The sequence below is a fragment of the Agelaius phoeniceus genome, chromosome 7, assembly GCF_051311805.1.
Source record: "Agelaius phoeniceus isolate bAgePho1 chromosome 7, bAgePho1.hap1, whole genome shotgun sequence".
Taxonomy (NCBI): Eukaryota; Metazoa; Chordata; class Aves; order Passeriformes; family Icteridae; genus Agelaius; species Agelaius phoeniceus.
The window spans coordinates 41,275,039-41,300,583 of NC_135271.1; the positions used below are offsets into that span (position 1 = coordinate 41,275,039).

The following is a 25,545-nucleotide window of genomic DNA, read 5'->3' on the forward strand; positions in this document are numbered from 1 at the left end:
CACAGCAACAGCCCTCTGGTAAAAAGTCAGAGGTCTGGATGAGCTGCTGTGTGCTCTCAGCTGCACTCCTGCAGCCCCCCAGGCTGGATACCTACTTGCACACCATAAGGAATGGGTGTTTATATTAGTTTCCTCAGACTGAACTCCCTTTTCCTTGGGCTCCCACCAGTTTCCAATCTCTTTAACACCATTGGCTCAAGATCAGGAGCTCCCTGCCCCAGGTCAACACCAGTGTATTAAATCAACACAACTTCTGTGGCAGTTCCTATAGCTCCAGGTCCATGTTTTATGGCCATGCTTTGACTGATAAGGCTCTATTAATAAATCCATCAGGTAGCACCACTGCTGCTGGCAGGAGGAGCAAGCCCTAGTTTTGGTGGGGGTCTCAGCAAAGAAACAATCCACTCTATTCACAGCATCATATATGCACAACTGTTTTATTTCGGGGTTTATATAAAAAAAATTCCTAAAGACTGCAGAGCTTTTTTATCCTAATTTCTTACACATATGGTTCCAAGACCCTGTTTTCAAGCTAATTCCCCCCTAACAACTTCTGATGGAGTGGGTTCCCCTGATTTTTGACCTAGTCACCTTTTCTAACGGGGATATGTCAAAAGCTGCAATATGGCACTTGGTTCACTTAGTTGGCAGGTTTAATACATCTGGAAAGCTGGGGTATGGAGATGCACACGGCTCAGAGTCCATCAACACAGGCAGGGAGCCTGCCCTCACATCTGTGCCTCCAGAATGAACCAGACCTTTCTCCTTACTGTGCAAATAACAGGCTTTGGTCATCGACCAGTCCCGTCGTAAGGGATTCTCGCCCCTGAAGAGAATCCCATCTTCAAGTGGGGAAGCAACCCGGCCATTCAAGCAATTGTCCATGGCAGTGCCAGGCACTGAGACCCCTTCAGTCAACTGTACCGTTGTAAGACTTGTTGAGCTTGTTGAAGGTGAACTCTACGTTATGCGTGGAAATGGGCTTTCGGTAGAGAGGATTGGATGCCTTTGGAGAGAGGAGCAGACAAAAAGAACAAAGATGAGGAACAAAGTCTATGCCATGGTAAAAACATACCAAAAATTAGTTTGGTGACAGTGCTGTGTTTGGCTTTGAGTGAACTGAACATTCAAATCCAAAGCCAATGTTGTTTACCCAGAGCTGGTCCATCAGACCCACCCTCCATCCTGCCTGCAGGCAGAGGCACTGCCCTCCAATGCTCAACATCCCCCCTCAAAGCCTCCCAGAAGGGCTCCCTCAGAGCTGACCAATGCAGCTGCCACCACAGTCTCTCCTACCTCCTTCAGCCTCCAGCTCTGCTTGAAAAATAGATGATGAGACCAAAGGCTGGTATAGTTTTGCAAAGTACTTATAACTTGCCTAGGAGAAGGCAACAGTCCTTCTCCTAGGCAAAAGAACTGCAAGATGCTGGACCCTGAAGGCACCACAGGGCATGGACACCTGCACCCTTGTTCCTGTCACCCTCTTCCATCACTGCAGATCTGTTTGCTGCCAGTGCATCCCAAGAGCCCCCCCAGCAGCACCCCAAGCCCAGGCTCACCATTTCATATCTGGCACGGGAACGTTCGCTCTGGAATCGGTCGAACTCCCGCCTGTCGTGGATGGTGACAAGCAGCTTCCAGAGTGCCAGCAGGATGATGCCAATCAGCACCACGCTGCCAATCACTGCCAGCACGATGGTCACAGCACTGGGGGCTGAGCTGCAGGCTGGCAGAGAGGCAGAAAAGCTAATTAGCCCTGGTGTGAGTGTATCCCAGGTCAGGTAATAACTTGGACTGCAGCCACAGAGCAAGTGACCTCAGGCAGCGCCAGCAGCAGCAGCAGCTAAATTTGAAAAAGCAACAGTCCCCTCTGAAACTGAACTAAATTTTTTTTTAATTAAATAAATTCCTGGCTAGAGGCAGGTCAAAGGGACACCTCTCATGGATGTCACCAGAGCTGGGATGTCACGTAGCAGGGCAGCAGTGCCACTGTCCAACAGCAATGCAGGGTTTTAATGCCAGCTGACCCATGTGGGACACAGAGTATTAAGGTGCCTCTGGCAAAAGCCAGCTCAGCTCCTCCCACAGAGACAGGTGATCACTAAGGACTTTATGTAAGGACATTAACTGTCAGCTAATCAGCTGGTCTTTTAATTAAGTGCAAGCTGCAGCACAATTGAAATAGAACATGAGGAATCTCAGTCTTTCCCATACTGGCCCGTGCCTTGGAGGACCAGAGCAAATCACAAAAAGCTACTGCTGGGTGCTCGCCAGCTTGTCCTGCAACACCACAAGGGGTTTTCTTTGAGCAACTGCATTGCATGTGATTAATGCTGGGAAGCACAGCTGTCTGCACAGCCTGTGGAGGGGAGTAGGGACATGCAGCCCTTACACTGCCTGGATCAGAACTCCTTGGCAAGGTGGAAATCCTTAGGCGGTGCAGGGCTTTCCCAACATCCTAACTTAACCAGCAGCTGCACCAGGTGTCCTCTTCTGATGTTTTTTCTCACAAGGGCTTTATCTCTAAATCAAGCATATTTTTTGCTACTTAAATAGGCTTCAGTTAACTCAGCCTCCCAAAGCTCTTCAGCCACTTGCTGGCAATGCTGATGGCTCAGGTGCAAGGTTTACTATCACAGTTCTTTTTTACTAAGTTGGGAGCATTTGGAGCTGGGTTTCATCACCATAAAACACTTCAGTGTAAATCACCCTGGTTTATCTGCTCACACATGCAGCCAGCCTCTCTGCAGCCCACCAGGCTCCCCAGCAGCCCATCACCTCTCCTAAGGCTGCCAGTGCTGCCAAAAAAGAAACCCAAGGGAGGGCCCACCTGGCTCCTTGAGGACGGTGAGGTTGGATTTCCCACTGGGAAGCTCCATGTAGGTGAACTTCATGACGCAGTTGTTCACTGGGTAGGCACAGAGGATCGCATTGGGGTCATCTGTTTCTGGAACCAGATTCAAGAATCACAGGATTTTGTAGAAGTTTTCATACATTAAAAAAAAATCCTAAACACTGCAGAACTTTTGTACCACAATTTTTCAAATAAATGCTTCCATCACCCTCTAATTTTTAACATAATTTCCCCCTAAAAACCTGCAATGGTGTGGGTTCCCTGATTCTGAACTAGTCACCCTGTCTAACAGGCTATGTCTAAAACCATAATACAGCACTTGGCTGACTTAGCTGGCAGGTTCAGTATTAGGAATTAGCACAGCTCTCCCCTGCAAGATAAGCAGAGCTTTCCAGGGATGCCTGGGAGCAGAGGAATGGGGAGTAAGCCTGGAAAGCAGCACAGTTTGATCACAACTCATACAAATTGTAACAGAGCAGTGTCCAGATTTACTGCTTGAGAAAATTTGGCACTTGGCAACCACCACACAGCAAACAGACTCAACCTCGCACGCACATACATTCTTCCTTCATGCAAGTCTGCTTCTGCAATAAAGGCCATTTTCTTCTTAATTTGCTAAATTTCTTGAAGAGTGGAAGGAGAAGGGAAAACAAGAGGCACTGACTCAGACAGAGCCAGCAGCAGCAGCAGCCCATGGCCAGCCTGCGCTCCAGCTGCACCGAACAGCTCCAGCTCCGGAAACGGCTGAGAAGTTTGTTTTCAAAGAGTGAGATAGAAAAGGAAAATGGGAAGGGGAGGAGGGAGGGAGGGAGGGGGAAGGGAGGAGTTGGTTGCAAGGATGATGTGTAGATATGGGAGCTGCAAGAAATGAGAGGACTTTATTCCCAGAGCCACGCGAGCGCTGTGTGTTTGCGTCTGATGCACCATAGCACCAGACAGAGCCTGGTCACTGTCAGTGCTGCCTGAGGAAGGCTGCTTCACAGAAGCAATTTAAGATTGAGCAAAGCCATCACCTAAGGTTTGCAGATCTAGCTTAAGGGCAGCAGAGCCACTGCCCTGCACAGCCACAGCTCTTTTGATGCCCCCACTGCAGGGACAGTGACCAGAGAGAGTTGGGGAAGCATCTCTGGCTGTGACAGGAGCACAGCTCCGCAAGCCTGCAAGGGCTGAGAGTTTCATGGGACAGGAATTTGGGGACCCAGTGCTCTTAGCTAGCAAAGACATGCATGACCTTGTCTTAGGCATCTGAAAATAGCTTTCCATAGTTCTTGTATCCATGCCTGTCATGCTGAAAAATGATTGCATTAATGGCCACTGCTACCCCAACTCCATAGCTCTCTCCTGTCTGTTTGTTTTTCCTTTCAATGCCTTTGACCTGCATCCAGTTAAAAGATTAATACCCTCCATTTCAACAGCTGAGCTCAGATGCAGCTGCCCCTCTGACATGTTCCTGGTGTGGACAAACCTCAGCTGTTCCTACCCTGAGACAGGAAAGCCTCCTCTATCTACACAGTGGTAGCAAACATGGGCTGGAAAAGTGCTGATTGTTGGAAAGCAAAGTACTAATTACATAAATATAGATAATACTTCCATGTTTCTTGACTAATGCCCTTTTGAGTTGAGCAGCAAATCTTAGTTCCTGTAGGTCTAGCTGCTTTCACTCTCATCCTTGTACCATTATTTCAGTAAAAGATACAGTGATTAAAGTCTCAATAGTAATGATTTCTGTTGATCTTCACTAGGTTTCAGAGATCACATGTCAACAGAGAGAGGTGTGAGGGCTCCACTGAGTTTTCAGGTTCACTGATGTGTGCTGCTGCCAGGTTCAGCTTGGAGCAGGACCTGTCATGCTCCTCTCACACTGAAAGCTCCTCTCTGGAACTACCAGGAATGCAAAGGAATGCAGAACCAAAGGAGATCCCACAGAATCCAAAGCAAGTCATACGAGCCTCCCATGAGGCAGCCTTCTGGCTCGTGAGTCCAATGACAGAGACCTCTGCTCTACAAAGCTTTGAAGCCCTGACTGCATCATATCCAGAGTCAAAAGGCAGCTGGGATGCTCAAGGCTGTGTTCATTGCAATTTGATATTTAAGAAGGTCCTATCTTCCTCTGCCAGGATAATACAAACCTATGTATTCTGTGACAAATATCAGCATTCTGCCTTTCAGCTGGGACTTGTATTAAGTGCTAAATTATAAAAAGGAACTTGAAAACTAGGATTTGGCCAAGTCTGCCTGTGAAGAAGTCCGTAAGAACTTTCTTTAGGAATATTTTGCTTTACCTCTTTCTTTAGCAGCTCAGATCTCCAAGCTACGAAGTGCCTTGAGCTCCCAAGATCTCAGCACTATGTGCAATCTGACTGCAACAGTTCAACAGAAGCATAAGCATAATTCCCAAAAATGTCTTAAAGCAGAAATCTGGCTGTTTTTTCTCTGAAAGCCATGCAGGGGGCTGGCTGCCCAGCCTCACCTTCCAGGGAGCAGGCAGAACAAAAGCTGACCTTGGCATAATACATTAACTAGGCAGGTGGGATGAGCTTTGATTCCCAATATTGGCTGGCCAGACAGGCATTAGAAAGGAGCTTTGTGTGTTTCGAACTTCCAAACCTCTCACAGGGTGCTGGTGCAGGTGCACTCCCTGCTAAACTGCACAGTGGATGGAGAGAATGAGAGCAAGTGTCCCAAAGGGAAGGGTAAGAAATTCCACTGGTCATAATTTAAAAGTGGGGCACTGGATGTGAGAGGAGTCAATGGGAAAAACATCACCTGCAGACAGCTTAGGAGGAAGTGAGTGAAAAGCTGAGCAACGTGCGGGACTCCCACCTCTATAAACTAAGGAAGAGGAGGAAATGCCAGATGCAGACAGTAACTTATCCCTGCTTGATCTCCATCCCTCCCTCCAAGAGATATTGCTAAGGCCAAGGTCAGGATTGTGATTAAATCTGTTACAAGCCTGGATCTCCTCTACTGCCCTAAACAGCAACCAGGGACTCCCAGAACATATCTTGGAAAGAGAGGGGGGAAGTCATCTGCTGAGGATGCACGTGTGGGGTCACCTCTAGAAGAGGACACAAAGGGCAGGAGATTGCCAGGGGGACTTGAAGCAATCAGTTCCACCAAAGCAGAATGCATTTTCAAAACAGCTTTGCTTTCTCTTACCAGCTCACTTCTTCCAAGATGAAACCTTGGAAGATTAGAAAATGCCTTTTCTTGGGTGATACTTTGTCCTTTTGCACTCTCTCATGACTCCTCTCATCTGTCTCATGTGATTTCACCCCACTCTCTTTGCTCCCTGCACTGGCAGTATTGGTTAGATGTCATTTAAAATCAAGGAGTTTTTTACTTCAGTATGGATTATAGCCTGGAGACAGCATCACACATACCACACATACACATGCTCATACTACCTACACACACACATTTCTAAATGCCAGGTGCTCCCTGAAGCTTTCTTCACAGATATGTCTTGGTCTGGTTAAGAAGAGTTCAATGCCACAGTCACCAGTTGCCACCACCTGCAGTCCTGCTGCTGCCAACTTACCAAGAACATCCACAGTGGTGATGATCTCATCCTTGCAGTGCTTTTGGCAGGTTTGGTTATCAGCCAGTCTTCCTGAGTTAAACAGCTTGCATTCAATACAATCCCTGCAGGAACACACACAGAGGGGAAGATTAAGCACACATCAGAAACTGCATGAACACAGGGATTCAGCCCTTAGGAAGGGACTCCCTGGGTGCTGTCTGGAGGCTGCACATCTGCACCACAATGGGGGGAGCAGCTTCAGGGCCAGGCATCTCCATTGCAAGGATGGATTTATTAGGATTCAATGAAAGTGCAAAGCAGCTTGTAGGATTCAATGAAAGTGCAAAGGATTCAATGAAAGTGCAAAGCAGCTTATAGGTTTGGGGTCTGTCTGCCCTTTGGATGTCAGGAGCTGCACATCAGGTACTGCAAAATCCATCCTGCCTGAGATCAAGGCAGGCAGTGCTGCTGCTCTGTGCTAGTCTGAGGCTGATGCCTGGGCCACCTTCATTGCTGTGAGGCAGGGGCAGTGATTCTGATTCCAGTCCTCCCCTCCTCTGCACCTCACAGCTCTCTGCACCCAGACATCTGCAGCTCAGAGTGCAGCAAAAGTGGGGTTGCCAGCCCTTCCTGCAGAGTGAGACAGCACTGGAAATGAGCAGGGACATGAATCTCCATGAGCACTAAGGCAACAAGACTTGCTGCTCTGCCTGGGATACTGTCAGGGTACTTAGTGTGGGCTCCTAGCAGCAGTAGGCTTGCTTGGGGCTGATCACACATTTAACAAAGCAGAAGTAATTCCTTAGCTGAAAAGTCTCCCAGGAACCAAAGAGCTGCCCTTCCCACCAGGAGCGAGAACTCCCTCCTGAATGGCCTGTGGGTACCTTTTAGTGCTGCAGACACCGGGGCAGGTGGGACACTTCTCACAGGTCTCTCCGAAAGCCCCTGGCTCGGTGCACTGGCACCTCCCACAGACGCAGGCGCCCCGGCCGCTGCACATCTGCCCGTCGCTGGACACGCAGCTGTCCGTCTCCGTGGAGCAGTTGCAGTTGTCCCCGATGTAGCCGGCGTGGCACTTGCACTCCCCGCAGTGACACTCCCCGTGACCTGAGGAGGACAGCAGGGGAGAGGTGTCAGCAGAATTCCAGTGGCCACCACTGGGAGCTGTGGCTGGGAGGGACCAGCAGCCCAGCAGGAAGAGCTGCCAGAGAGACCTTACTTGGCAGGGTAACAAAGAGATGCTGTTGGGAAACACTTACATATCAAATTAATATCAACATTCAGCAGCAAAAAATACCTACTCACTGCTCTTCCAGCTTTCCTCTATGGTTGCTCAAGACAAATGGGCACTTCCCCCTTCCTACTTTTGTATGAAATAATCTCTTCTTTCTCTCTTTACATCGAGAGATATTAAGATGGGAACGGAATACTGCTCCCTTGCTGGTTTTGAGCCCAGAGTTTAGCAGCTAAAAGCCTAGCAGGTTGCCCACCTCATAAAGTATTTCTTTCCCTTTCTTCTTAACAGTTTTACCTGAGAAGTTCTCTTAAAACCTTGAAAAAAATTATATCAACGAGCGCTATTTCCTGTGTCCAAACAAGAACTCTGTGTCCCAACCAGAGCAACAAAGGTTGCCGGGACCAGCTGAGTCCCCCCCAGGGAGTAGCTCAGGGCAGCTCACAGCAGAAATGGATGAAGAAACCAATCCAGCAAGGGCTCTTCTCCACTGAAGTACCCCCTTGGAGCCAAGGGGCTTAGTGAAGGGCTGAGAAAGTCATCAGGCTCCAAGGGTGTCAGTGACAGTAGGTGGAGTGGCTGTCCACTGAGCAGCTGGCTTCAGGGACGCATCCATCTGCTGGAGACTGCTCAAATTCTTCCCTGGCCAGTCCCTAGGAGAAGGGATGCCTTTGCAGGCATAGTTTATAGAGCTGAAGGGTTTGTACACATGGCTCATCAGCAACCTAATTACAGCTCAGCTTTTCTGCTGGAAAGAGCCTCGAGCACCCCAGACATGATAAATTATACACACGCTCCTTTCATCGACACAAACCCGCGGATCTCCCTGCCTCTCCCACCGTGCCAAGATTACCAGAGGCTGTGGATTGCCAAGCTATATCCCCTGCCAAAAGTCACAGGAGCACCTTCTGTTTTACTAGGCATCTCATATATCCCAGCATATCACAAGTTGTCCTTCTACAGCCTCTTCTGCACTCCCACCGTTTGCTTTGGAACCAGCCTAAATATTCAAACATTACTGGACAAAGGAGATTATGTTTACAAGATCTCTAGAGGTGACCTCCTTCTGTGCCTACATCTGATGGAGATTAAAATCCCTTGCTCTGCTTGCCTTCACAATGACAGCCTTGCCCTTTCCTCAGACAGAAAGCTCCGGGTTTGAGCCCATGGGCTCAGCTACATCCACAGCTGCTGCTGTTTGGAGGGCAGCTGCAGAGTGGGGGACTCCCAGGACCATCACTTTACAAGCAAACCAAATGGGGTGTCTGGCTTTTATTCACAATTAATTTAGGTGATTGGGCTCTCACACACAGCAGGTTTGGTGCCTCCATGGCAATGCAAATGTCCAAATTAGCTATAAACTATGGTTTTATTAAATGGCACTATTTCAAGGAATCCAAAGCAGCTGGCGATTAGTAAATGTGCTCATGTTTGAATTTGAACTGTGAGGGCCAAGAGAAGCAAGCTGATGGTATTCATACCATCCCTCAAATCTCCTAGGACACCACAGAATGCAGCACAAGATGTGAGTCCAGAGGAAATCTGTCTCTGGACCACAAAATGCTTCCATTTTTAAAGGCATCAGTGCTAGGTCATAGGAGGCTAGAAAGACTGCACATCCCTTCCAGTCCCTGGCAGGCTGGAGGTGGAGCATGAAATTACTGTTCTGGCGAAGGGAAATGGCCATTTGAAAATAATGCATCCTATTAAACCACTGTGATTGGAAAACTTAAGAAACAGCATCTTAAAGGATGTGGTTTTGTTTATTGACAGGGATGAAGAAAAAGCCATTCTGTCTGACGGTGACTAAGTGTGGGGTGTGAGCTTAAGATGTCAAAACACGTTGACATGTGTTTCCTGCCTTGGCCACACTGGCTTAGTGCTCAAGAAGTCACTGGCTGAAGCTTATCATGGTCAATGTGCCAAGAGCAGGAATTTCCATCTTGACCTTCAATGGCAAAGATGTCACAGCCTTCCCTGCTTCATCAGCTTGAAAGAGTGGCCACTCCTGCAAGCACCAGAGCTACACTTCTGGTGCCATCCATCTGGTGCCATCCATCTCCCACACAGCCTGAAGACTGGAGAAACTCAGTGAACGAGAAACATTTATTTTTCATATGGGCACAATAAGAGTTGTCCCACTTCTCAACATCCACCTGGAGCACCAGAGGTGGGAATGTACTCCATCCTCTCACTTGGGACACAAACTGAGAGGAGTCCAGAGGCAATGTGGCAGTGAGGCTTTTGGTGACAGTGACCCAGAGCTGTGGTTTGCAGAGTGTTACCCAGTACTCACATGTTGCAGCACAGTGTGGTGCTCGTTCCCAGCTCTCTCTCCCACGGTCACACACAGTGCTGATGTGGCTAAGCACTCTCTGTGCCATCGTGCCTGCAGGAAACCTTCCACCACCGTGCCCATGATGAGCCCGGTTTCACTTCCCAGTTTCATTTCCACAGCAATGTGTCCTCAAGGAGGGTGTGTCTCAAGACACCTTTGCACCAGCAGCAGTCTCATGGTGCAGGACATCACCCTGGACTTTAACCCTCTTGAACTCTTTGAGTTTGTACATTCCCTGTTAAAGCTGGTTTGTGAAGCCAAAATACATTAATTATGTTCTCCAAACATAATAAGAGATGTTTTCTTCTGTTTCCATAATCAAAATGAGACAAGCTTAAAAGTTTAAAGATCCAGATCTAACTAGGAAATGAAATGCTCCCCCTGAATTTGATAACATTCTTTCCAGTTAGCTCCTGACCTTCAGGGCCGGGCTAACACAAAACACATGTCAGGAGGCTGCAGAAACCTGCTGGGAGGGTGTGCAGAGGAAAGCAACGCTTCTGTGGGGGGAGAGCAGTCCCCTGACTGAGCTTTACTAGTCTGGGATCCATCTGGGCAGGAGCCATGGGGTGCACTGCTCCCAAGGACAGCACCAGAGCGGGCTGAGACTCACAGCCCAGCTGGTGCTTCCATCTCTCCCCATCCCAAAACACATCCCCATCCCACTGCTGTGCTCTGGCTGGGCTGTACATCTCACTGTCACTCAGGCAGCTTTTCCCAGAACATCCATCCATCCTCGTTTCACCCCAGCTGCCCCCCAGGAGGGCAGCCACAGCCCAAATCCTCCGTGCCCCCAGCATGGCACCCCCACAGCAGCGCTGTTCTCGCTGCTCCCAAGCAGGGTCATTCCCAAATCAGGACAGCAGCTTCTGGCAGAAGCTTCCAGCCTCTGACCCTGATTTCATCCCAGCCTTCCTGACAGCAGGCTGTGACCCTGCTTGGCAGGACAGCCCGTCTGGCCTCTGTGATAACTGCGCCTTTTCGGAACTGCACCAAGAGGTCTGAAACTCCGTGCACTAAAAACTCTGCCACTGGGGCTTTTCATGGAAGGTGGCTCTCCTAAAGCCTCCTACTTCTGGGGATGACAAAATCATGCAAAAAATATCAGCTTTCTTCTGAAAGAAAAAACTTGATCCTAGTTTTTATGGAGAGGTGGAAAAGGTTTGAAAACAAGCCTCCTCCAACACTCCTTTTTTCCCCATCTTCTAGAACATTAAACTGATGTGCCTAACATACAAGAAAAACAAGTCAAGATTTTTAAGCCAGTTTAGTGGTTTCTGAGCACTCAGGAGGAGAAAGATCATACTGTATTTTGTTCCCATTAAATCAAGCCATTTATTTTTATCCTCTGTGCTCACATCCAGACTTTAGGTCACAATCTCTGAAAGGCTGTGCTTTTGTCATTTTTGGTTATTTGAACAACTAGTCTAAAACAGAAAAAAAACCCACAGGAAAAATAACTAAGAGAAATAAGTTATGGCAAGCAATTTCCAAATTCTCCAGTGTCATCCCTTTAACAAGCCCTGGCTGCTTCTTCACCCAGAGAGCTCCAGTGAAGAAGGGGTCTATAACCATGGATCAAAAACATCTGCTTATGAGAGAAGTCAAACCCTACTGACACAGGGCACTGATTAGCACCAGTTTTGTACCAGACCAGCCAATCTCTCAGCAAAAGTGCTCCATATCTGGGGGAGAGGCTCTGTGAACAGCACATTTTGAGTGGGAGGAAGAAGGGCAGCAGAAAAGGCTTGGAATACTTAGAAAACATAGGGCTTTTCATTTGGGAAAGGACTAGGGTAAGACACCGTGCCTGCCCAGCAAATAAATCATCAACTTCCCCAGTAATTTCTTTCCATGGCTCAAAGCAGGCAGTGCTGCACATCAAGAGGCTGGGCCAGGCAGCCTGCCCAGGGCACAGCTCAGGCCAAGGGCACTGCCAGATGGTCAGCACACCCACAGTGACTTGGAGAGAGCTCCAGAAGTTTTAAACAGCGGGGATGGGTTTAGGATCCACCCCCCGGGTCATGCCAGTCCAGCAGGGAAAATAAGGGTGGCAGGTTGGCAGGAGCATCCCCAACCCCTGGAGCCCACTGAGCATAACAACCTCCTTGTGCTAAGGAGGCTACTACAAAAACACAGACAGACAAATGTCAAGGGTCCAAGGTTTCTGTGTAACTTGAAATTCATCCAACTGCCTCCACTCACACCAGGAGACAGCTTGCCCACACTCATTTATCCACAATGCAATACTGAAGCAGCAAAACAAACACTAAAAGGTTAGTAAGAAGTAAATAGTGCTTTTCTGAATGTTATTTACACCAGACACCATGGATCTGTGCATCTTCCCATTGCAATGGATGTTCATATCCTGAAGCATATGGGTTTAACCAAGATTTCAGTCCCAGCACTGGGCCCACCAATCATCAAAAACAGCACTGGAGATGCAGACTAATGAAACCAAAGGTGAAGGAATAAATGCAGGCTTGAGCTGCTAATTCAGCCATGGGTACCAGTAATGTCCATCACAGCTGGACATTACTGCCAGCATCCCACAGTGCAGCACTGCCATGACAAAAGCCCCCCTCAGCACTCCAGTTTCTCCTCACTTGGGATTTTCTGGGTTCAGTGAGAACTGGACAAGGAAGACATGGTTTTGGAAACTGCTGTTTCATGAAGGCAGCTGAAAGCTATCCAGGGCAGGCGGATTTCCTGTGGCAGCCCTGGCCAGCCTTTCCTCATTTTCCTTCTCTCTGCTAAAGAAGTGAAGCTGAAATGGAACCATGAGATACAGCTGATGATCCATCAGAAAGCCAAAATGGGCAAAGAGAAGTCATTTCCTGAAAGAGATCTAAAGCTGCATTTCTTAAAATAAAGCCTTCCTCTTTTTTCTTTTTTTTCTTTTTTTTTTCCCAAGTAAGCTCAGCACTCCACAAATCCTTGACTTCTACTCACATTAGCTCCTCAGCCAAGCCTGCCACATGTGGCCTTTTGGATGGAGACCCAGAGCTGGGAATTGGAGCTTTCAGGTCCTGCTGCCAACTCTGTTACTGATGCAGGGAGAGCTATGGGGCAAGGGCTGGTGCCAGACCCTCCCAGAGGCACAGAGCTTTATCCTGAGTGGGGGCACTTGGGATGGATGTGCTGCTCTCCTCTGAGCCATGGGCCTAAATACCATCCCTCCACTCTGGGCACATGCTCATCCTTGGCTTTGTTACCCCCTAAGTACTTGACATGGAAGGCACTGCAGGAACTGCCAATAATTAATATTATTTGTTAAACCAGATCAGAAGGAGGTGGTGTGTGTGAATCCTCTGGGGTTTTTGCCCCTACCGTGTTTCCCTCCAAACCTCTAACTCAAAAAGGGCCACTTTCCCTTCCTATCAACCTCCATCTGTCACATGCAGGTGTTCATTGTTCTCCCATGGTGTAAGCTCACCAAAGGTCCGTGGTTTTGTAACAGATTTATCCCTTAACAAAGTACCTGGAAAAAATCAGAATATCACTCAAAGACAAGGAAAGAAAAAAAAAGGAGAAAGAATGAACACACAGGCTGTGCTGCACTTCCCTTTCAGGTCAATTACGTAAACTCAAATTTTTAAATGAAACTGAGCAAGATTCACAGGTTGCCAGTGCATGTCAACAAGAAGTGCAGAGACCCAGAATTCCACTCACCTGCTGGTCTGAGGCTTTACCAAACTCACTGAGATGCTGGCTAGTAGAGCATTTAAAGCAAGTTTGTTCTAAGACCATCTAAGCTTTCCTTTCTGAGCTCATCTTGGTTTTTTTGGAGCTTTATATGGGGTTTTTAGCCCTGGGAGAGGGCAGCTGCACAGGACAGGGGGTTTGGGTATGTGCATGAATCTTCAGATGACACCTCTGATTGGAACCCACACGTTGTGCCACTTTAAGAGCAGAGCCCCAAAGACAGAGCTCTGGCTCCCATAAAGAAGTCAAAGACGTCACTCCTGTATTCTTCAATTCTGCCCGGGCATTTCATGGCTCATTAGCATGCATTCACACTTGCTAAAGGTCCGCTCAGGGACAAGGAGAAACTGCAGTGAAAGGAGGCAGGAACAGCAGCGCTCTGTGCGGGTTGGCCCTCAAGGAGCTGCTGCCAGATCTGGGGAGAGCTGCAAGGCTTGGACAGCAATAGGAGCCTGAGTAGGGAGAAAGGAGGGGTAACAAAGGGCAGCTTTTCCCTTTCGTGCCAGGAATAGAGACTCTGGGAGAGCACTACTCCATGCACTGGGGAGAGAATGCCCAACCTAGCTGCTGTTTCAGTGAAATGCCATCACAAAGCCCTGGTGTGAGCAAGATGGGGTAGGCAGGGTATGCCTGCTGCCAGGAACACCAAGGAACAAAAGGAATAAGCACAGCACTGAGCACTAACACAAATGGAATCATCATTTGTGTTCCTGTGAGAAATCCATGCAAAGATCATCAAATATCTCAAGTTGGAAGTGACCCATTAGGACTACAGAGTCCAACTCCACAATAATCAAAAATATTTACCAGGTTACAATGTAATGTTAATGGCTGGTGGTGTAATAACAAATACTGCATTTAACTGCTGTGAAAGAAATCTAGAGGAGCATATCCATGGGGCACAGAGCATTCTAGCTAAGAACCATCCACCTGCACTGACCTGCACCCACCTCTGACCCAAAGCACAGCACGGGGGTCATTGGTGCAATTAGAGAGGGGACCAGGCATTTTTACATTGCAGCCACAAGCACTGGCCATGCTTTCACAGGTCACAGCCAGCAGACAAGGGTCACCCCATGCTGTTCGTCCCAGCCCAGAGGCCATTTGAACTCTGGGATCTTCAGCCTTTTGAACAGGCAAGGAGCAGGATGGGGAGCAGGATGGGGAGGAACACACTCTTGGAGGACACAGGCACATGACTCAATATTGAACGGAAAAGAGAAGAGAAACCAGGTTAAAGGGAAAAAAATAAATTCTGAAAGGAAGAAGAAGAGAGAGATTGGGGAAGGATGGAAATAATGTCCTGGGAGGAAGCGGTTTCAGGAGCCGCCCAAGGATTGGAGATGTGAGTAAACACATGCACTGAGTCAGCCCCATGCTCCTCCAAAAGGCCACTGAGGATCCGTGTGCCAGACTTCACAAAGATGAAATCTGGAATGCAAACATCTCCCATGTGGCTCTCAGCCCCTCTCAGCATTGGGACTATGGGCTCCTGGAGATGAGCACACCCAGACCACCATGGGACACCCTGCTGAATTTGGCTAATGCTCAGGAGCCCTTTGCCTACCAGTTAAAATCAAACACTTCTGCAGAGGAATGCTACTGCAGCCAGCCACTCACACAGCCCTAGTGTGCAATCTCTCTACAGCCTTTCAAATCATCTGGGAGCTCAGGGCTGGGTGTCCATGCCCTCAAATAAGCCTTCCCTGCACAGAAGGTGCCACCCAGGCACAGTGAGCACATGATGCAAGCACAGAGCACTGCAGGCTGCCCACAGTCTTAGGTGAGCGTCTCCCAGCCATGACCCTGTAGTTTCTGCTCCTCCTCACACTGTGTGAAGAGCAGACTTTCTCAATGACACTCCACACTAAAGGCTGAGAGGTTTCAAGTGTTGCTCTCAGAGCTCACTGCTGTCTGGCAGAGCAGGGCCAGGCCCAAGGCAGCACGGGAAGCAGCCTGGGTTGACCCCAGGGCTCAGACACCAGCTCTTGTTGCCAGAACAAGGCCTAAAAGCCAACATCCCCCATGTGTCAGCAGCAGCAGGCGCCTCCACAGTTCCTTCCTCACCTGTGGAAATGTTTTCTAAATCACTGCTTGAGCAATCACATTCTGCTGCTCCAAAATGTTGCAACAGCACGGCAGCCCCACACTCTACAGGAGGGGAAGCAGGAATACCAACAGTTCAATAGCTGGCCTAAGAAAAGAGCTGATTTATGGAAACACACATTTAAAGGAAAAAAAAAAGCATTTTTCTTGATTTGGGACTTAGACATTGTGCAGCCAAATGACACCGGACATAGAGCCAAACAGCATCTGCAGGGAGCTTGTAAGCAGGGCAAAAGTGGCATCAGTCTGAGCAGGATGAGGGTGGATTCAGTCGACTCTTCTTCCCCACCACTGTTCTCAGCCCTGCCTGCTCCAGCTGACCTGGTCCTTATTTTTTTTTTTTTTAAGCTGACCCACTGGATTGGAATAAACAGAGCTGACCTAAACCTTCTATTTCTTTACAGCAATCCATCTGATGAGAGTCAGCAGAACAGCTTTGCAGTTTAACCCCAGAAAAGGAAGAGGATAGCAGAGGTGCCCCATTTGATTTGTTCCTTATTAAATGTTTGTAGTCTATTCTTACTGGAGCCAAACTGTTTCACAGGTGGAGGAGGGTTGTAAGCTGGAGAGGGGATGCCCACCCAAATAGTGACACCAGGCACAGGTGCTCTGGCCTCAGTTCCTCACAGCTATGGGACACAACAAGTCAGAGGTTTATTTTTCCTTCTTGTTCAGGGGGATTATTTTGTTTTATCCATTTATTCTCTGGCTCACAGACATCTCAGGACAGGACCCTTGGCTGAGCAGCTCCTGCAGGTGACAAAAGCAAAGGCCAAACGGGAATGCACCAAGGAGAAAGGTCTTTAGGAAGCTCGAAGATAAACATGCAGCCTGAGTTTTGACCACATTGTAAAAGAGATGCTACAGTAGTGCCATCTCCTTGCTGTCTGTTCTGGGCCTAAGGTCCCCTGGGCTCTGCAAGTGGCACTGTAGGCAAGAGACCTCAGGGTGCCTGAAACCAGATTTGTGGGCTGCCAAGGGCACCCTGTGCCCCACACAGTGTGACAACATACACAGACTGCTGTGTCTTCCAGCCCAGACTCCTCCTCCTACCCTGCTCTTTGGTGGGAACAGGGGCACTCGCAGTGCTACAACACCCTAATGATACAGGGTTTTGTTTGAGAGGACTTTACTTGGTTCTGCTCACCCCAAACCATTCTCCCATGCCCTGCACCCCAACAGCACCCACAGCCACTGACCCCTGTGCCCCCAACCTGCTGCTAATGACTGGGACTGCTCACAAAGCAACTGGTACTGTGAGGTTACAGCACAGTGACCCGAGCTGACACTGCATCCTCTGTCACCAAAATAAGCCTCGAATATGCTGGGAGATATGTGCTCCCCATCCTCCTCCCACATGGGAAGCACAGAGGGATTGACCTGTAGGGCAGCTACCCCAGAGAGGGAGCTGCATGTCCCTGCAGCTGCACTAGCACTTAGCAACAGCCAAAGGATTATTTTTAACTTCCATATCTATATGGCCCTTTTGTCTCTCCCCTTCAGGTTCTCTTTTACTAAGCAGTGCTCAGAAAAACCTACAGATAACAAGACTTGACGTGACTTAAAAGGAAACATTGCTGATGTGGTTTAGGCTCTGTTCCCTCTCTTCTTTCTGCCACAGGCCACCCTCTTCCCTTCTGGCAGGGGTACATCTGTCAAAAGCCACTGCACCTGCAGCACAACCACAGACAGTGGGTACAGAGGGAGCTCTCCTTCCTCCCCAAACCACACTCAAACATCACCTGCACCTGAGAGGTTAACAAATCAAATAATACCAATTTCTTTCTTAACAGCTGCTTCTGCTAAAAGTTTAGGCATTAGGAATGAAAATCATTAAGATCAAAAATAAAATGCTGTTGTGTGTCTGAAAGATGTAAATCACCCTTATTCTCACATCTGAGCTTTCAGATGCACACCAGCATCTCCATACAAGAGGCAGTTATAATTGCCACCCAGGATGGTAGCTTTATTCACCACTGGGTAGGTGAACAGTAACTACAAAAGTACATGTGGAAGGAAGTCTATTTCCAGATGATGTGTCCATGGGCACAGTGATTTGTAGAGTAACAGATCCCATCCAAATCCCCAGGGTGGAGATACTAGCAGAGGAATCAAACCCAAGTGCCACTCTCAAAGCATGGAGCTCTAATGCAGGATCAGAAACCAGGGCACTGGCACTGAGCCATCATCCCACTGGCTGTTAAATGTGTTATGGACAGGGTACAGTGAAAACAAATTGCAAAAGCATGAGTGAGGTTTCTAATTTGAGGCGTGTTAAAACAAAACAAAAAAGCCTTATCTCCCTGGGCCTTAGTACAGGCTGAAACATCCCTGAGCTTCCCTATTTACTAAAACCAAGAGAGGAAGCTTTCAGAAGTAAATACTGAGGACTTGAATGAGCTCAGCAGTTTATGTAGTGGTTTCAGCAGGGCAGCTGGAGCCACGTCACGCGTCAGCTTGGCTATTCTCTGCCAAATAAACCCCCAATTTTCAATGAGCTGTCTCTTCCCACATCCCATCTCAGAAGTGATTCTGACACTTGCACGTATTGCAGATGTGACACCCGCTGCTCTATTGCTGATCTGAGTTTTCTGTGTCACTGGAAGCCCTGTGCTGGTAAGGGAGGCCAGCCCAGCTCCTGTGCTCCAAGGCATCGCTATCGTGCTGTGCTTCAGCCAGCCACGACCTTCAGTCACCTTAACCAGCTCAGATGCTCACAGCTGCTCACAAGCTAGAGAGACTAGCTTCATTTACTGATGCAAAACTGTTCTTAAATCTGATTTATTGTCCAATTCTAAAAAAAATGAAGAAGAGAAACCACAAAAGACCTGATCCCCAAAAGCTGGACCACCATCAGTAGCTGCTGTGTTGCTCAGGCAGTATGGATTTTTGGGATGAGATCTTTTGTGTTTTAGGGGGAGGAAGGGCTGCAGTATGACAAGTGCTCTCTGTAATTAGTGATGTGCCTGTGCACAACCAGAGTCCTGGGCTGAAGAGCACATAAATGACACTCACACAGGGAGCTGGGGAACAGTGGTGGTGGGTAAGGGAAAATTTCTTTAGAGACCCGTGTGATGCCATATTACTCTGTGTCCCCCCATCCAAGAAAAAATAGGTCTGGAGCAACTGAAACTAATGAAGCTTGGCCTCCAACAAGCCAGTCTTTCTTCATTAGAGCCAAATGTGTGATGCCCTTACTGGGGCCTCTCCTCCCTCCTGCCACCTTGTTTTATGGGACCTTCAGGAATGCAATTAGGGCAGAGATGTTTCCTCCTTTGTCAAAGTGCCTGGCAGGCAGCCAAGGAGTTCAAAAGCCTGTGGGTTGTGCAGCCAGCTGCCCCCTCCCCAGCCCAGCTGCAGGCAGGAGGGATTTTTGCCCTCTCCCACAGCCACCCACATTTCAGAGTAGAGGGGACAGAGTGATGTGTCGAAGATCTCAATGCAAAAAGGCAACCTCTCCACCTAAAGAAAAACTGGGAGTAAAGCATTTGAGGGTTTGGGAAGCCTCTGCCTGCTTTGTCAGAGCACAGTGCTGCAGATAACCCAGCTGCACTTCTTCTGTAAGAGCAGAACACTTGTGTAACCCATCCCCTGTGGCCCCTCCAGAAGCTGGATTAATGGCTTGAAACAGCTGCTCCAGAGCTGTTACCTGGACTTGGGGAGCAGCAGAACAAATGCCACTTATTAGTGACTAAGTGACACTGATTCTGAGTTGGATGCAACTTGCATTAATATTTACTCCACATTATAAATTAGTTAAAGCTCCCTAACAGGAGAGCTTTAACTAACAGGAATTAAATCTTGCTAGTTCTTTAGATTCTTTCTCACCCAAAATCTGCTGCTCCACTTCATGAGGGGGACTACAAAAGGACTGGAGCCATAGACAGCACTGTCTGCAGGCATCTCTCCTCTCAAATGCTGACAAAAATGAGGCTCCAATATTTATAAATGGACCCAGGATTTTTTTTTTTCCCTAGCCAAAGGACCAAATGCCAAGAGACAAGAAACAAGTTCATTTCAGAGTATTTCAACCCCACTTGGCTTCTGCTGGGAATACAGGATGCCTGAGCATAACATGCCACCCACCCCTGTGCCATGGCTGTGACTCAATGGGGACAGCTTTACTGCAGATCATAAAAGGAAGAAATGCCTGCACAGATGGGTGATGGGCTCATGCCACAGCCATGTAAGTGCAAAGCAGTTTGCCTGAGTGGATTTTTACTTCTGAGCTCAGAAATCTGTGCTCTCCTCCTGGTGCTCCCCAGAACCTCAGCTCAGGTTGGACTGGCTGTTTTCTCATGAGCTCTGCGTGGGATGGGCACTCCAGGTTCATGGTATCACCTTGTTTGACAGCTGGGGCAGGTGTGAGTGCCTTTGATGGGGGACACCACAGCCTGTGTGCTAAACCTGAGGCTGGGTTCCACTGTTCAGAGCACAGTCAGTCATCAGAAATGCACTGAGAGGCAGTGACTGCCTTCTATGCAACCAGAAGATTCAAAGAGTATAAATAAAACTCTTGACAGAAGTGATGAGTTTCCCTCATGGGTCCAAGCCAAGAAACTCCCAAGCAAGGACAGAGACAATAATCTGCTGCAAAATCACAGCTCCCTACACTCTGCTTTTTTGGTTTGTGCTTTAGCTAAAACCTGCACTCCCCCCAGAGAGTGACAGGCACAGGGATGACAGAGCCTTTCAGGGACAGACACCGTGCCCAGGAAAAGACAGAGTAAGGGCAGGGTGTCATTTCACCCCCAGCAGGAACAAAAACAGCAACCAGCCACTGTAGAGACTGCCCTGAGAATCAACCTGCTCCCAAGGCATCACCCAAACTCTTCTGGCTTCCAAGTCTACTTGTGCTGGTGGACAGATGTCCAGTGCTGAGCTAAACACCTGGTCTTTTCTAGAAAGGCCCCATTTGTAGCAGGGAGAGAGCATGGTCTGCTGGAGGCCCCCAGCAATGTTTGTGTAGCAGAGGGCTGTTTGTTAGGGGCAGCCTTGGGCATAGCCCTGCCACGCAAGCTTGTGGCATGGGCCTCTTGGCATGACAAAACCACCTCAAAATGTTATGTCACTGGCACAGTGCTTGCTCCAATTCAGATTTAGCATCACAACTCATGCAGCCATGCCAGACTCCATCCTATCCCTCAAGCAAAAAGCTTGCTTGGCCTCAGCCTACCCTTCGTTTTCTTTCATAGCTATAAAAAGGACTTTTAAATTACTTTAAAAAGCTTCAGCAAATCCCAAACCAGCTATGATGTGCTTCCCAGCACCAGACATCCTCCACAGGGACAGAGGCAAGCAGGTGCAACAGAAGATAGATAACTTGCTTTCCTGTGGAGCAGCAGAGCTCTAGCCCTCCTGCTGGAAAGGAAGTTTGAGCAGAGGTGTGTTCTTCTCTTGCAGCAACTGCTACAGCAGTAACTTACAACCTCTCTTTATAGCACTAATGCCGTGCTTGCTTTTAAATGTTCTCCTTTTGGGTGAGATGATGTTATCAAAGCAATGTGGTCTTCTGGAGAACTCCCAGAGAGTTGTGCTCCTAATTACTTCACGGCTGAGTTTAATTTTTCCCCCTGTCTACCTTCAAACACTTTTTTTGTGCTTGCTCACCCATCTTTCCACTCATGCACCAGCAGGGAGCTGACCCACAGACCCCTCACTCTGGGCAGTCACTGTCAGGCTGGAATTGGCCTTTCCCACTCGATCCCAGCAGGGATCTCCAGAGCAATTCCAAACCCAGAGTACTGCCTGCCTCATCTTCAGCAGTGACAAAACCGCTAGCCAAACATCCTCTGTCTGCCTAACAACACAATCGCCTCAAACAGTCAGAAACTTGCAACTAAAGCTTATTGCTCCACTCTGAAATATGCAGGGCAAGATAAACAGTAGTGGAAAAAACACCACTTCCCTGGGGAAAACATAAAAAGTAACTATTTTTTCCAAGCTTACGCTTGTTTGGAATTTTTGTCCAAGGTTTTCAGCTACGGAAATATTTTACTTGCTTGAAAGCAGGCAAATTTTAAAGAACAGCCCTGTGCCCTGATCCAACTGAGGGAATTATGTCCAAGGGCTAATCCAGGCAATTATGTTCAAGGTAAATTATTTGACCTTGGACTGATGAGGTTTTAAAACCATTTTAGCAAACACAGCTAAATAACTCGTCTACCTTTGTTTAAGCAAAGCTGACTGGCTACAGCTTTCCCAGTGAATGACTTGTTTTCCCAGTGGGAGAAAAATCCATACATAAAACAGCTTTAGGAATCTTTAATACAGCTTTTCTCTAATAAGTAACAGCCTGAAACACAATCTTTCCTTTCACCTGTGACACACCAGGGGATTACACCACATACTTCATCTTTAAAAGAAGATTGTTCCTGCCTAGGCAGGGAAGGATGGCACACAAAGGAAAAATCCAACCTATGACAACACCAAAAAAGCCTCAGGGGATTCATGCCAGTGCTGGTTTACTCTTTCCTAGGGAAATACATCAGTGTGCAAGAGATGTGCATAGTTACATCAAAAAAACAATACCAAAGCCAAGACTCTGCACATCTCCGTGGGATGCAGGCAGCAGACAAACCTGCAGGTGTGGGAACCCAGGACATTCCTCTGGCTGTCCAGGATGTCCAGGACCCTGCCAGGGGGCTCAGAAGCCCTGGCACAGAGCCCAAAACACCTGTGGGTTTGATTATGACCCATGGAGCAAATTACCAACCTTATGTGAAGATCAGCAAGCCACAACAGGTCAGGTAGAATAATAGTGAAGTTATCATGGAGTGAAAAAGTAGATTTTGGGTTTTTGGTATGGGGGTTCAGGAGGCAAGATGGAGGGAACTGGGCATGTCCAGCCTTTCTCCTTCTTCTTCTTGGCCTCCATCTTCTGCTGTGATGTTGGCACTTACAGATTGGTTTAGAGTAGAAGCTCACTGTCTAACATAGGTGATGGGTATTGGAAAGTCATGGTAAACATTGTACACGTAGTTTTTAGTATAAAGACATAACACCGCCCCGGGGGCAGGCAGAGTGCCTGGAACTGTCCTGCTGGATGGACCTCGGCAGGACAGGAGAAAGAATTTTATAGATAAGAAACAATAAACAACCTTGAGACCGAGAAATGAAGAGCTCTGACTCCTCCTTCAAGAGCTGGGCTGGGAAAAGAGACTTTCTAACTTTTCTCGGGGTCACCCTGAGAATATCCTAAAGATCCCTGACATGCAGGGAGACAGCCTTTGACTCCAAAGCTGGAAACCCAGCTCTGATGAGGATAATGCAATTTTTGCTCTTAACTGTGGATGCCTCTAAACCTCTCCCTCCTTGTTCCCATAAGGAAAAGAAACGGAGCACAGACTCCTCCAGAAACAGGGCAGATTCCCGACACACTCCAGCCCCATTCTGGGGCAGCTTTCTCACTACCATGACGCTGAGGGGCCAAGGGTATTGGAATTTAACACCAATATAGCTGGATAGAACGTGCTTGGGCTCATCTGGCCCTTGCTGCTTGACCAAGGGCAGCAGCTGTGGTGGTTTCACCTCAGAGACACCTTTGGCTGGCTGGATGTTGCAGCTGGGCACTTGGGACAAGTCAGGCATGCAGGAGCTCAGGTTTATCTCTGGCGAAGAGGCTTCAAGGTGAGGTGAAGGAAAGGAGTTGGGTTCTGCTGGAGGGTTTCGATCCAGAGCTTTATTCCTGGCCCACAGGCCTCTGAATCCAGCATCAGCTCTAACAGAACCCCAAACCGCGTGGTTGCCGTGTCTTTTAACCCCGGGGAGAGGGGCAGGGAAGGGGTAGGGATCCCACGAACCAGGTAAGGGGGGGGAAGTCTCAGGGGACAAATGACACCTGGATGGCCCAATGTGCCCCAGGGCTGAGAGGCATCTTTTGAACTTCGACAATCACACAACGCCCTTTCTGGAATGCCAAGATTGACAGACAGCACTCAGCAGGGGCAAGGGGAGGGGAAGGGAGATGTGATCGGCACACCTGGGGAAGGAACCGGGATAACTGAGACAGGCTATGACATCTCACTGCAACACAAGGGAGGGAAAAGGCTCCTACCTGAGCAGAGGACTCCCTTGTACCTGGCGCAGGAGAAGTCGTCGCACTCGCAGAAGGGCCCGTAGATGTTGCCGAACTCGCTCTCGTAGCACTGGCACTGGTTGCAGCTGCACTCGCCCCGGCCGCTGCACAGGGGCTTGCCCTCGGCCTCGCGGCACAGCGCGTGGTGCAGCTCGCCCATGGCGCCCTCCCGGCACTCGCAGCGGGCCCCCAGGTAGCCGGGCTCGCACTCGCACAGCCCGCAGGCGTAGGTGCCGTTGCCGCTGCACTTGGCGCTGGCGGGCGCGGCCCGGCCGGTGCAGCCGCACTGGCAGCGGTAGCTCACGGCCACCTCCAGCGTGTCCCGGAAGCCGGCCGGCTTGATGGTGAAGCTGTGCGACGCGTCCTCGGCCGGGCAGCTGCGCGCCTCCACGGCCACCTCGAAGGAAACCTGAGGGGAGACGGAAGGTGACGGGCGCTGTGAAAAACGCGGATCGCTTGTTTTTAAAATTTTAAAATGGTTATAAAAATAGTAATACGATTAGAGTAATAATAATGATTTGGACAATTTGAATTAGGACAGTATGAGACAATAGAGATAGAGAGTTACGGACGTCTGGGTACCTTTTTCTGGGCAGCATGAGCCTGAAAAAGGACACATGTTAACAACGGATTAACCCTTAAAAACAACAGCCTGTGGCATATTCATACATCTCATACATGATGCATAAATTCCATTCAGACACAGGATTCTGTCTGGTCCTCGTCAACTTCTTCCTCTGAATCCTAACGGCGTCTTCAGGGCTGAGCGAGGCAGGAAGAAGTTCACTTCTTCTGATAAGAGGGCAATAAATTCTTTGCCTCTGAAAGATTTAGGTGTCCTGTGACTATGTAGGATACTTTTTTTAAAGAAAGGACTCACAGCGAGATAATAGCCACAGGACACCTACATCTTTCAGAATTTTTTGCCCTCTTATCATAAGAAACAAACTTCTTCCTACCTCAAAGGCGCTGTCCTTTTTTGGGCTTGTACTGCCCAGAAAAAGGTACCCGGACATCCATAACTCTTTGTCTCTATTGTCTCATATTGTCCTAATTCAAATTGTCCAAATTATTATTACTCTAATTGTATTACTATTTTTATAACCATTTTATTACTATTAAACTTTAAAAATTTTAAAAACAAGTGATTGGCGTTTTTCACAATAGCATAGTTTCTATTTTAACATTGTTTATAACCTAAAACTATGTTTAACACACTACTTAAGAGAATTAATACAGCATTACTTTCTAACACAACACATATAATATTCATTTTAGTATTTGCGAAAAGCCAATCATAAAATCTGCATTTTTCACAGGCACGACCCCAAAGCAGCTGCCAGCGGTGCTCCCCAGCAGGGAAGAGCAAATGTGCTGGGGAAAATCCATGGAGCAATTCCACAGAACTCGGCGCGTCAGAGCTTCGCTCCCAGGTGTGCAAAAATAAACCCCAAACAATTGCACATCCAGCAAGGGCACCTGCAGCTCAATGCACCGACATGAGGGGCTGGGCATCCAAAGTATTTTAAAACTCTCTGCTGTCAGCCATTCACAGCAATTTTCCCCATCAGGCACCACTGGTCTCTGTGAAGTGGGAAGGAACTTGCCTATTCCCATGAAACAAACAGGGCAAAACCCTAGCAAACAACCCAGTTTTCATGCCATTAAAAATAGAAAACTCTCTCAAAACAAGATCTAACCAGCACAG

The 25,545-nt window shown here is 48.3% G+C and overlaps 1 protein-coding gene across 2 annotated transcripts in view; it reads right to left on the reverse strand.

The window, feature by feature from the left end:
• Positions 1 to 409: 409 nt before the first annotated feature.
• Positions 410 to 25,545, reverse strand: part of ITGB5 (integrin subunit beta 5) — a 57,927-nt gene continuing 32,791 nt past the window's right edge. For both annotated transcript variants that reach the window (XM_054636229.2, XM_077181670.1), the window contains exons 10-15: positions 23,817 to 24,246; positions 7,262 to 7,484; positions 6,396 to 6,499; positions 2,831 to 2,947; positions 1,560 to 1,726; positions 410 to 1,006 (exon numbers count right to left, since the gene is read on the reverse strand). In XM_054636229.2, coding sequence (XP_054492204.1) covers positions 911 to 1,006; positions 1,560 to 1,726; positions 2,831 to 2,947; positions 6,396 to 6,499; positions 7,262 to 7,484; positions 23,817 to 24,246 — 1,137 coding nt within the window. In that variant the 3' untranslated portion in view covers positions 410 to 910. The remainder of the gene's footprint in view (positions 1,007 to 1,559; positions 1,727 to 2,830; positions 2,948 to 6,395; positions 6,500 to 7,261; positions 7,485 to 23,816; positions 24,247 to 25,545) is intronic.